The 12,800-nt window shown below is 39.5% G+C and overlaps 1 protein-coding gene across 5 annotated transcripts in view; it reads right to left on the bottom strand.

The window, feature by feature from the left end:
- The window catches only part of Naa35 (N-alpha-acetyltransferase 35, NatC auxiliary subunit), a 136,543-nt gene that overhangs the window by 83,247 nt on the left and 40,496 nt on the right, over window positions 1–12,800 (bottom strand). For all 5 annotated transcript variants that reach the window (XM_045131360.1, XM_045131361.1, XM_045131363.1 and 2 more), the window contains exons 4-6: window positions 11,446–11,560; window positions 9,648–9,722; window positions 7,900–8,067 (exon numbers count right to left, since the gene is read on the bottom strand). In XM_045131360.1, the coding sequence (XP_044987295.1) occupies window positions 7,900–8,067; window positions 9,648–9,722; window positions 11,446–11,560 (358 nt within the window). The remainder of the gene's footprint in view (window positions 1–7,899; window positions 8,068–9,647; window positions 9,723–11,445; window positions 11,561–12,800) is intronic.

The following is a 12,800-nucleotide window of genomic DNA, read 5'->3' as shown; positions in this document are numbered from 1 at the left end:
ATGATATCATCAAAATAGAAGAGAGACTGATTGAGATGGGGAGGGGATATGAGGGAGAATGGAGTTTCAAAGGGTAAAGTGGGGGAGGGAGTTCATGGGATATTGTTTATAATCATGTTAATAAAAAAATAATAAAAATAAGTTAAGCCAGGCATGGTGGTACATGCCATTAATCCCAGCTCTTTTGAGGCAGAGGTAGGACGATCATGGGTTTGAGGCCAGCCTGAGTCTACATAATGAATTCCAGGTCAGCCTAGGCTAGAAACAAGACCTTACCTCGAAAAACCAAAAAATAAAAAATAAATTTAAAAGTTTAAAAGAAAAGCAATTGAGAGAGACACAAGAAGGTGAAAAGACCTCCCATGTTCATGGATTGGAAGAATTCATAATGTGAAAATGACCATTCTACCAAAAGTAATATACAGATTCAATGCAATTCAAATGAAAATTCTACCACCATTCTTCATAAGGATAGAAAAAAATAGTCTCAAAATTTGTATGAATGCACAAAAAGCCTCAGACAAAAATGTTCTCAGGAAAAAGAATGCTACTGGTGATATCACCACACCTGATTTAAAGGTATATTTCAAAGCCATAATAATAACAAAAGCATGGTACTGACAAAAAACAGACATACAGATCAATGGAACAGAACAGAAGATCAGGTGTAAGTTCTAGTAACTACATGATCTTTTTTCTAAACACACACCGGAGAAAACAGCATTTTCAACAAAGGATGCAGGTTTCAACAAAACCCTGCAATGTAAAACCATAAGCTGTTGCTAGTAAATCCTAGTGCCAGAACTGGGTTACTCCCTACAGTGTAGACCATGAGGTCCCCATACCAATTCAGGCCATTTCCAGAGCACTTGGTTACTAACCAGATCTAAATAGTAAAACTACTGCTAAAGACACTACAGGCTGTTGTCATCTGACACTGAGAAATCATCCTGGAACTGAGAAGAAAGCCAACTTCTTGATAGTGCTGGAGAGTGCTATGCTAGCTGCAGGGGGACAAAAGTTCACCAAAAGAGTGAACAAACAGTGGATCCTGCAAGATATAAGATCAACCAGCCAAGCAAAGTATACATACTGATGCAATAGTGGCATACAGGCTGTGGGCCAACCAAATGATCTCTGATTGAATATGTTGGATATGAGGCCCATTCAGTGGCAGGAAATTCAGGCCAGTTATTGAGATGCAAGTCAGAAGTCTAGAGGGAAGTTCATGCCTGTTACTGAGATCCAAGTCATAGACCACTGTTCAAAAGTTATGCCCATCAAAAAGTCTTCTAAACGACTATGCTTATCCATGCTGCTCCCAATCTTGATGAGAGAATGTGATTTTTTACAGATGGTGGTCAATATCGAGGAGAGCTACCAGTTTGACAAAAAAAGAAAGCCAGGACTAGAGAGATGACTTAGTGGTTAAGGCGTTTGCCTGCAAATCCAACCCTGGTTCAATTCCCCAGGATCCACTTACGGCAGATGCACAAGGGGGCGCATGCACCTGGAGTTCGTTTGCAGTGGCTAGAGGGCCTGGCGGCACCACCCATTCTCTCTCTCTCTCAAGTAAATAAATAAATGAATTAAATTAAATTTTAAAAAGAAAGCCAACTGTCTAGCACAAGAGAAGTCACCTCGACTCATCTACCTACTTACTAGGGCCTAGGAAACATTACAAAGGAAGTAGCGAATTAAATGAGGGCTGCTCTTACTGCTAGCCTGGGAACCTACTCCAAGGAGATGGTGATAGATAAGAAAAGATTCAAAATTCATCAAAACTGACAGCCCAACACTAACATAGACTTGTAACACCCCCCTCCAAGGTTCAGGGAACATTGTGGAAGAGGGGGCAGATAGAATGTAAGAGCCACAAGGTGGGAAGGTTTATTCTGGGGCACTGTCCTCTACCCCCCCACACAGACCGACTGGTACATCATGACCCCATACTGATTACTGATAACCCACTGAAAACAGTCCCCAGTGGATTGGGAGCAGGAGACATGAAAGATAAGAGTATAACCCAATGGGAATATGACCAATGTGTTCATACAATAAAATTCTCAAATTTAAAAAAGGCATGAATTAAAAATGCAATTACAGGCAGGACATAATTTTAGACTAGCCTGATATGGTGGTGCACAACTTTAGTCCCAACACTAGGGAGGCAAAGATAGAAGATCACCATGAGTTTGAGACCACCCTGAGACTACATAGCAAATTCCAGGTCTGCCTGGGCTAGAAGCCAAACATAATAATAATTTTAAACTAAAATCTGTATTATGAAGGGAAAATACTAAGAATGACTGAGTCAAATGGCAGACATGGATACCAACAAGGCACTGGGATCAGACTAACTGAAGCTGATAGCCATGTAGTAGATGGACAAAAGAGTGACTACTTTATCTGAAGTGCTAATCAAGGCATTTGAGGGGAAAAAGTAATATATGCAACTTCTCCAACATTTCAAAGGAAAGGTACAATTATAAATATGTACAGAGGTGGATGATGATTGATGAAAGGGAGAGAAAGTGGAAATGCCAATGGGCTATATATAGTAAAAGCAGCCATGTAAAGAACATATGCTATTCGTCATGCCATTACTGTAACTACAATTAAGTTGAAGTTATTTCCAAATAAAATTTAAAAGTTATTTGAGAAGAGGTCTCTAGGGCTGGAGAGATGGCTCAGTTGTTAAAGGTGCTTGCCTGTAAAGCCTAATGAACTGGGTTTAATTCCCCAGTATCCACGTAAAGCCAGATGCATAAAATGGTGTATTCATCTGGAGTTCACCTTCAGCTGCTAAAGGCCCTGGCACACCCATTCTTCTGTCTCTCTTTTCTCTCTCTCCCTCTCTCTCTCTGTCTCTTTCTGGTTGCTATCCACCTCACATGAACTAACTGGTACATTCATGACCCCACAGTGGTTACTGATACCCTCACAAGACCAGCACAGTTCTAAGCCCATTAATATTTTAACATGAAAGACAGAGGAGTACAAAAGGAGACAACAGAATACAGGAAGTACTACCTTGAAAAAGAAAGGTCCTCACAAGATGGGGGCAGGGAAAAGGGACAAAACAAAGATAAAGGGATGGAAACACAATCAAATTAGTATATGTTCATATATTAAAGTTCTCAATTTTATACAAAGGAGAGGGAGATAATGACTATTCCCGCATTATTCACAGCACATAAATGTGTGCCTTTCCACCCTCAGTCACCTGCTAAAGTAGAGAATTTCTCACCTTACCAGTAATAGGTAAAAACACTATCTCAGAGTTTTAATTTGCATTTCTCTTATGTGAGATAAAACTCTTATGTTTAAAGGCGATTTTCTTTTCTTTTTTTGATTTTTTTTTTTTGATTTTTTGGTTTATTTATTTGAGAGCGACAGACAAAGAGAGAAAGGGACAGAAAGACATAGAGAGAGAGAATGGGCGTGACAGGGCCTCCAGCCACTGCAAACGAACTCCAGAAGTGTGCGCCCCCTTGTGCATCTGGCTAACGTGGGTCCTGGGGAACCAAGCCTCGAACCGGGGTCCTTAGGCTTCACAGGCAAGCGCTTAACCACTAAGCTGTCTCCCCAGCCCTTTTTGATTATTTTTATTTATTTATTTGAGAGCGACAGACAAAGAGGCAGAGAAAAAGAGAATGGGCGCACCAGGACCTCCTGCCACTGCAAACAAACTCCAGATGCATGCGCCAACTTGTGCATCTGGCTTACATGGGACTGGGGAATTGAGCCTCCAACCAGGGTCCTTAAGCTTCACAGGCAAGCACTTAACCACCAAGCCATCTCTCCAGCCCTAAAAGGTTATGTTATTTTCTACAAAGTATCTTTCTTAAGACATGCACCACCACACCTGGCTGACCCACTGACTTTTTTTATATCATTAGATCATGAGGCTATTTATTTATTTTTTTAAATTTATTTATTTGAGAGCGACAGACACAGAGAGAAATACAGATAGAGGGAGAGAGAGAGAATGGGCACGCCAGAGCTTCCAGCCTCTGCAAACGAACTCCAGACGCGTGCGCCCCCTTGTGTATCTGGCTAACGTGGGACCTGGGGAACCGAGCCTCGAACTGGGGTCCTTAGGCTTCACAGGCAAGCACTTAACCGCTAAGCCATCTCTCCAGCCCTACTTATCTTTAATACATTTTATTTACTTACTTGAGAGAGAGAGAAAGAGAGAGGGGGGGGGGGAGAAAGTAAGTGAGGATGGGCATGCCAGGGCCTCTAGCCATTGCAAATGAACTCCAGATGCACCACCTTGTGCATCTGGCTTTATGAGGGTCCTGGGGAATTGAACTTGGGTCCTATGGCTTTGCAGGCAAGCTTAACTACTAAGCCATCATTCCAGCCCAACCCACTGATTTTTGCTGCCCTTTAAAAAATATATTGAAGGCAGGGTGAGGTGGTGCACGCCTTTAATCCCAGCACTTGGGAGGCAGAAGTAGGAGGATTGCTGTGAGTTCAAGGCCACCCTGAGACTACAGAGTGAATTCTAGGTCAGCCTGGGATACAGTGAGACCCTACCTCGGAAAACCAAAAAAAAAAAAAGAAAAAGAAAAAATATATTGAGCTGCATGGGCCTCATCCAATGGGAGTGTAATCACAGCTACTTGGGAAGTTGAGGCAAGAGGACCACAAATTCAAAGCCTGCTGACCTAAAATGAGTTCAAAGCTACCCTGAACAACTTAGTGAGAACCTACCTCAAAATTAAAAACAGGAAGATTGCCAGGCATGGTGGTTTAATCCCAGCACTCAGGAGGCAGAGATAGGAGGATCACTGTGAGTTTGAGGCCACCCTGAGAACACATACTGAATTCCAGGTCAACCTGAGATAGTGAGACCCTACCTTGAAAAGAAAAAAAAAAAAAAACAGGAAGATGAAGGCTAGGGATATAGCTCAGTCAAATACTTGTCTAACAAGGGTTCAATCCCCAATATCAAAAACCACTGAGTATTTTTAAAAATCTTTATTCACTTCCCACTTATTAATTTAAACACTTCTTTTTAATTACATTCAAATGAATTCTACCTTACCTGAATGACACCCATTTCAAGGTACCTACTTAGCTATGTAGCTAGTGAGTATTTAAAAGGTGGACAGTATTTCATAACCAACTTACCACCTGTAAATGCAAATGTGTACAACTTAATCAGATACACATATAATTATTGCTATAGTTCATAAATCCTGGATATTAGACCAGTCTTGAGGCCCAGGATATTTACTTGGAAATAGAAATAGAGTTAAAGCCAGGTATGGTGGCACAAATCTTTAGTTTCAGCACTGGGGAGGCTAAGATAGTAGGATAATAGTGAGTTCAAGGCCCGCTTTAATTACAGCATGGGTTCTAGGTTACTCTGGGATAGAGTGACACCTTGCTTCAAAAGAGACAAAAAATAGTAACATTAAAAAGAACTTAGTTTCAAAAAGGGAGCAATGCCTCACACTTACAATCCCAGCAGTTGGGAAGCTAAGATAGGAGGAGGACTGCTGTGGGTTCCAGGCCAACCTGGGCCACAGAGTGAGTTCCAGGTTAGTCTGGACTAGAGTGAGATTCTGTCTTAAAAACAAAAATATATTGTATATATGTAAGTACAATGATTGAGATAGGGAGGTAATATGAAGAATGGAATTTCAAAGGGGAAAGTGCAGAGGGGGAAGGTATTACCATGGGATATTTTTTATAATTATGAAAAATGATTATAAAAATTGTGAAAAGAAAAAAAATTTTAAAAAATAAATAAAAATAATTTTTTAAAGCCCCACCCCCCCAAAAAAACAAAAATAAAGGGCTGGAGGGATGGCTTAGCAGTTAAGGGGCACATATAACTGGAGTTCGTTTGTAGTGGCTAGAGGCCCTGGTGTACCCTTTCTTCCTCCCCCCCCTCTTTCTCTGTCAAATAAATAAATAAAAATAAAATACTTTTAAAAATAAACAAAATGTGATTACATTTTACATTTACATTAGAATTACCAGCATCTGAAACCTTATTGCTCATTTAAATATTTATTTATAAGTGAGAAAGAATGAATGCGTGTAACAGGACTGGAGCCTCTTGCCACTGTAAATTAACTCCAGATGCATGTGCCACTTTGTGTATCTGGTTTTGTGTGATATTAGGGAATCAAACCCAGGCCAGAAGGTTTTGCAAACAAGTGTCTTTAACCACTGAGAAATCTCCCCAAGCCCCTTATGTCTTATTGTAAGTGGAAAAGTCCTCTAAAATTTCATCATCCTTTTTTCAGTAAGACAGAATAAATGAGGTGAAAATTACTATATGCTAAAATATTTTGCATTTTTCTATTTCATTAGCTTCCTCTTATACAAAGCCTGGAAGTACAGCCTTCTTATGATATGGAGTGTCGAGAACAATGGATATGCAATGCCACAGTACTTGCAGAAGAAATGTGCAAGATGAAGTGCTTTCTTGGTCACAACTGAGTTACCTTACCTGAAGTAAGTTATCAAGGGCATCACCTTTTTGTGGTTTTGTTGCTGCTTCTACTGTTTTTGTTTTATTTAGTTTAGTTTTTGGTTTTTTTGAAATTTGCCTTAGCCTCTACAGTAGCTGGGATTTATTAGTGCATGCCACTGCAAACTGTCATTCATTTAATTTTGGTCTATTTTTAAAATATTTTCATTTTTATTTATTAATTTGAGAGAGAGAGAGGAGAAAGAGGGAGATATACAATGGGCATTCAGGGCCTCCAGCCACTGCAAACAAACTCCAGAAGCGTGCACCCCCTTGTGCATCTGGCTTATGTGGGCCCAGGGGAGTTGAACCTGGGACCTTTGGCTTTGCAGAACAATGCCTTAAAGGCTAAGCCATCTCTCCAGCCCCAATTTTGATGTTTTTGAGTCAAGACCACATTCTGTAGTTCAGGCTTTCTTGAACTAACTTTGTAAACTAGGCTGGCCTTGAATGCATGGCAATCAGCCTATCTCATCCTCCTCAGTGCCTAAATTTATAGATGTAAGCCACCACACCCACCTTGCTTGCCTTATGTATTTATTTTCCCAGGCACGGTTTCCTCTGTAGCCCAGGCTAGCCTGGAATATATAACTTCTGCTTGCCAAGAGTTGGAATTACAGACCTCTGCCACACACAACATCAGTGCTGCTTTTAAAAACTGTTCTTAGGCTGGGGATAATGGCACACAGCCTTTAATCCAGCACTCGGGAGGCAGAAGTAGGAGGATTGCCGTGAGTTCAAGGCCACCTACGTAGTGAATTCCAGGTCAGCCTGAGCTGGAGTGAAATCCTACCTCAAAAAACAAAAAACAGGGCTGGAGAGATGGCTTAGCGGTTAAGCGCTTGCCTGTGAAGCCTAAGGACCCCGGTTTGAGGCTTGGTTCCCCAGGTCCCACATTAGCCAGATGCACAAGGGGGCGCACGTGTCTGGAGTTCGCTTGCAGAGGCTGGAAGCCCTGACGTGCCCATTCTCTCTCTCTCCCTCTATCTGTCTTTCTCTCTGTGTCTGTCGCTCTCAAATAAATAAATAAAAATAAAAATAAATAAAAAAAAACAAACAACAACAACAAAAAAACAAAAAGCAACAGCAGCAACAACAACAAAAGAAAAAAAAAAAGACTGTTCTTAGGTTTGTTTCATTTTGTTGTTTTTTTCCAGGTAGGATTTCACTCTAGCCCAGGCTAACATGGACCTCACTCTATATATAGTCCCAGGTTAGCCTCAAACTCAGAGTGATCCTCTTATTTCTGCTCCTGAGTGCTGGGATTAAAAGGTATGTGCTACCACATGCATCTTAAAAACTGGTCTTTAAATGCACATGACAGAAAAACATGTAACATAAAAATATTTATATATAACATGGACAGCTAATGAGCTTCAGGAAATCTTGTATGAAAATCTTACCTCTTCAAAAACAGCAGCTTTATTGACTTTTTCCCTTGCAATGTCACAGATCTTCAAGATTCCCAGAGCAAAAGCCTTCATGGCAGGATCTTCTATAAAGTCTGGATTATGAATGTAAAGGCACGTAAAAACTGTCTGTGCCAAGGAATGGCCTTCTAACCATGTTATCTATATTAAAGAAAATGTACATACTTAAGGTGATATAGAGTTAACAAAATCTAATGTGATCAATCAAGTCAAAGTCCATAGTGCCATAGACCCTAATAAGTAGACAATTCATCACAAGATTTAAAAGACAAGATTTAGAACTTAATTTCATTAACTAAAGCTTTCCAAGTATCCCTTATCCTATTCTGAAAAACTAAATGCTCTGGAACCCAAAACTTCTTGGGCTTGATGCTAGGGCTCTACATTTCATACTTCAGGATTTTAGACTAGTATGCTTGACCTGTACTCTAAATGATGAGCTGTCTATGAGAAACATTCTCCTGTATAATAATTCAGTTTGCAATATATTTGGATACCAATAAAAACTTACAACTAAGGTGTGTGCTTGAAATAACTATTGTGCAGAAGACTTTCCAGATTTAAAACCATGTTCTATTAAAGCTCAAATTCTTTATGACAAACCCCCAAAGTCTGAAAGAATATCTCCTCAACTTTGGTAAAAATCCTCCTTCTGCTTACCTTTCTGTCCCCTAGCTAACAGCACATTCCTCCCATGTGGTTTCCTACAGCCACAAACATGACTCCCTACAGTAGACACTGTTAATCTACCCTTAATATTTTCCCTTTGCCTGCAATGCTGGGAACCCTCTAGTCACATGCCTGATATTCCTTTTGTACTTTCTACCCAAGCTTAATTGTCCCCTTCTCTCTGCCCCTACAGCATCACTGTCCCTGACATATTGTCAGAATCACTTATTTCATTTATTTGCATATCTATCTTCTTTCACCCCTCCCTGCCCCTCTAGGGTAGCTATTGCTAAAAGGTAAGGAAGAGATCTTTGAGGATAAAGCATCACAATTCATACCCTGGCTAAGTCCCTTATTAGCAATATAACTAGGCAATATAAGAAAAAGCAAGTACATAAAAGCTGCAAGACCTAGGTGAAAAAAAAATATGCAAAATAACTAATGCACATGTAATTCTACCATACATTGCAATCAATATTTCCTGAATGAATAATTTTATATATTTCTTATATAAAGTCAACTTAAGTCATTTTAAAAGGGAATGATGGTCAGAAAGTGAGTGGGATAGGGGAATTATACAAAGAAAATTTTCCCATAATAAAACAACACTCTCTAGAGAAGATATGCATTTGCCTAGCTATTTTCTTTACAGAACACCAGTTTAACACAATTTATATTAAATTAGAAAACAATGTCTCCAAAACCAATCCATACCTCCCTTTGCTTCAATTATGCTTATGTTATTATATTTCCCAATTATGGAGTTATTTCTCCTGACAACTAACAAACCCAGCATTTTGGGTAGTTGACTACATTATCATCATCACTGGAACACAAAATGCTCATTCACTCAGAAAATAAGAGCTTAAGAGCAACCAGATGAAAAATGACATGCTGTTTCTTGTGGTATGATTTTGCTCACTAAACTTACGTCCATTTCAGTAGGTCTGGCATGACATATATTATACATTCAATACTGGTGAATATACTTCAAATTCAAAGATTCAAGAAGTCACAGTTTAATTAGCCAATAGTTTTATTTTAATTCTTACCAAACAGCAAAAACAAGTGTCCATTATTCCTATTAATTCAGGCAAGGTGAGGTCTTTAATTTTAATTGTGCCATCCTAAAAGGAGTGATATGACATATAAATAGAATGTTCAAGAAACACATGCTTACTATGTTATAGCAGCATTTTGAATTTCAGAAGTTAGCTTTATATAAAAAGTAATTCTAATATAATGCTAGCTTATCAGATAAAACTGTCACCAACTTAATTCTTTTTGAAATTTTTATTTATTTATTTGTGTGTACAAATGTATGTATATGTATGGGTGCATGCATGACACAGCACATGTGTAGAGGTCAGAAGACAAAGTTAAGATGCCTATGCTCTACTTTCTGTGAGACAGAGTTGCATGCCACTGAAAATAAATCATTCTCTTGGTTCTGACTCCCATTGTTGAAGGCATGCTAAGATCACAGGTGCATGCACCACCTTGTGTCCAGCTTTACATGGGTGCTAGGGAATTGAACACAGGATTGCAGCCTTTGCAAGGATCTTTAACTGCTGAGCCATCTCCCCAGCTTACCAATTTTTGTTTTTTGGTTTTTTTCAGTTTTTTGAGGTAACGTTTCATGTTTCATTCTAGTCCAGGCCAACCTGGAACTCACTATGTAGTCTCTGGGTGGCCTCGAACTCACAATGATCCTCTTGCCTCTGCCTCCCAAGTGCTGAGATTAAAGGCATGTGCCACCACACCCACCACCAGCTTAATTCTTAGGAACATACTCTATCTTCAGTGTGTGTGTGTGCATGCAAAAGCACAAGTACACAGATACATGGTCTCCATTTGTGTCTACAGGCCAAAGGAGAATGTCAGTTGTCCTTTTCTAATCCCTCATCCACATTATTTCCTTGAGATGGGGCCTCCGTCAACCAAAGTGGCTGTCCATCAGGAAATCCCAGTTTCTGTTCAACACCCACAGACTGGAATTACAGACCTGAGTGGCCACATCAAGTTTGGACATGGGTTCTAGAGAGTTCAACTTGGCAGCCCCTAGCCCAAGAGACCCTTGTGTTTAAGCAGCAAGCATTCTTAACCACTTGTCCATTTCCCCAGCTGCCCTCCTTTTGTTTTGCCCTCCTCTAACAGCCATGAAAACTTGCTGATGGGCTCCATATTGTGCAGGTAATAATAGCCTCTTTGAGGTCATGAATGTAAAATAAACTTCAATGTCCAGAACATAGCATTCCATCCTCTGCCTTCTACATTTTTTCCATGTTTTCTTCCACAACGTTCCCTGAGCTTCAGTAACACTAAGCATTCAACAATCTCTTATTCTCAGCATTTGGACGAGTTTATAACTAATTCTTATTTATATACATGTGAAGCTTTAAAACATACAGTTGGGGACTGGGAGGAGGCCACATATGCATAAGGACTTGAGAGAGTCTGAGTTCAATCCTGAACATCCACATAAAAAACTGGATGTGGCCACACATGCCTATAACCACAGTCCTATGAGGGGTGGAGATCTGATAATCACTGGGGCTCGTGGTCAGCCAATTTGACCAAAACTGGCAGCTCTGGGTTTGGCAAGATCTGTCTAAAGGAAACAAAATGGCAGAAAGGACACCCGGTGTTCTACCCTGACCGCCACATGCTTGCATTTGGGGCACGTGCGCCTCACAACAAATACATATACTATACATATACCATATCACACATGCTACATAGATGCCAAAAAGTTTTTTTAAAAAACACTCTTTATTAAGCATGTTTTAACATATGAAATAATGTCTTTTCTAAAAAGCTAAACACACATAAAAATACAATGGTGACTACCTTGATAGCTTGTTCAAAACTGAGAACTTTTCGATTAACTTGGTTTCCAATCATACCAGCATCCATCTTGGGATCCATCATTTCAATAGCAGACATGGCTTCAAAAAGACCAAATCTGCAAATAAATTAACCCCACAAGCTGTATTTGAACCCAAAGTCCCACAACAGTATAAAAAAAAAATTACAGTACTTTTACACAGTACTCTATTTCTAAGTCCTTCTAACTTGCTAACATGTATACTTCAATAAATCATCATTTAAGACAATTTGTTCATGTGCTCAGCATTCAAATTATTTTGTATGCACTGGAAGAAAAGAAGTAAAACATTTTTACATGTTCTTCAAAAGGATGTGCATTAGAAACTTTTTGGGAAAAAGATCAACTCATTGAAAATGAATATCACTTTGCATTCTTTAATTTTCTTTAATATTCCAAACATTGTAATTTATTTTTTCATTTTCTTCATAACTTATAAGAACTATAGTCTGGAACATTTGTTTACTATGCTAAAAGTTTTAGCAGTAATTTAATATAGAACAACCCAGAAATCCTGACAGTCTAGTATGGGATGCTAGTTTACCACAGAAACAGATATTTGTTACATACTGAATACTGATTAGTACATGTATTATCAATGGAGATGTAACTCAAAAACTGGGAAAAGAAAACCAATGCAAAGAATGAAAAAAGTGTGGAGTTTTAGTCAAGATGGCAGACTCATAACCACCCTAGAGCTCCAGGAGTGAAAGTAGAAAGAGTGAGAACTGAAGACAACCAAAACCTATCAACAAGACAAGACTAGATAGCTGACTCTGGCTGGGGATAAACCACCCCTCACACAGCAGCAAGGGCCCAGGTGAAACCAAAGAGGGAACTGGTGAGATGAGCAAAAGTGCTACTTCAATGGCAAGCCTAACAACCTATGCCAAGGTGATAGAGACAGACACTGAGGATACTCAACTTATTAGAGAGAAAAAAAGACAGAGACAAAGAGAGAGAGGGGGGAAGAATGGGCACACCAGGGCCTCTAGCCACTGCAAAAAAACTCCAGATGCATGTGCCACCATGCACGTCTGGCTTAGGTACTGGGGAATCGAACCTGGGTCTTTAGGGCTTCACAGGCAAGCGCCTTAACTGCAAAGCCATCTCTCCAGCCCCCCAACTTCATTTTATTAAATTATAAAGTTTTGCTTATATAAAATCCTAAGTTAAAACTTGTATTGTTACATTGTTAAATTGTATTAACAACTAAGGAATGCAAACAGACACTAACTCTACTTTACAGGCCAAGAGTAGTTTCTGTTCCCTTATTTGGGGAAATCAAACCCAGGGCCTTACACATATTAGGCAAGTA

The sequence above is a fragment of the Jaculus jaculus genome, chromosome 12, assembly GCF_020740685.1.
Source record: "Jaculus jaculus isolate mJacJac1 chromosome 12, mJacJac1.mat.Y.cur, whole genome shotgun sequence".
NCBI lineage: Eukaryota > Metazoa > Chordata > Mammalia > Rodentia > Dipodidae > Jaculus > Jaculus jaculus.
Note: the sequence above shows the minus strand (reverse complement) of the source record. Positions and strands in the feature narration are given on the sequence as shown.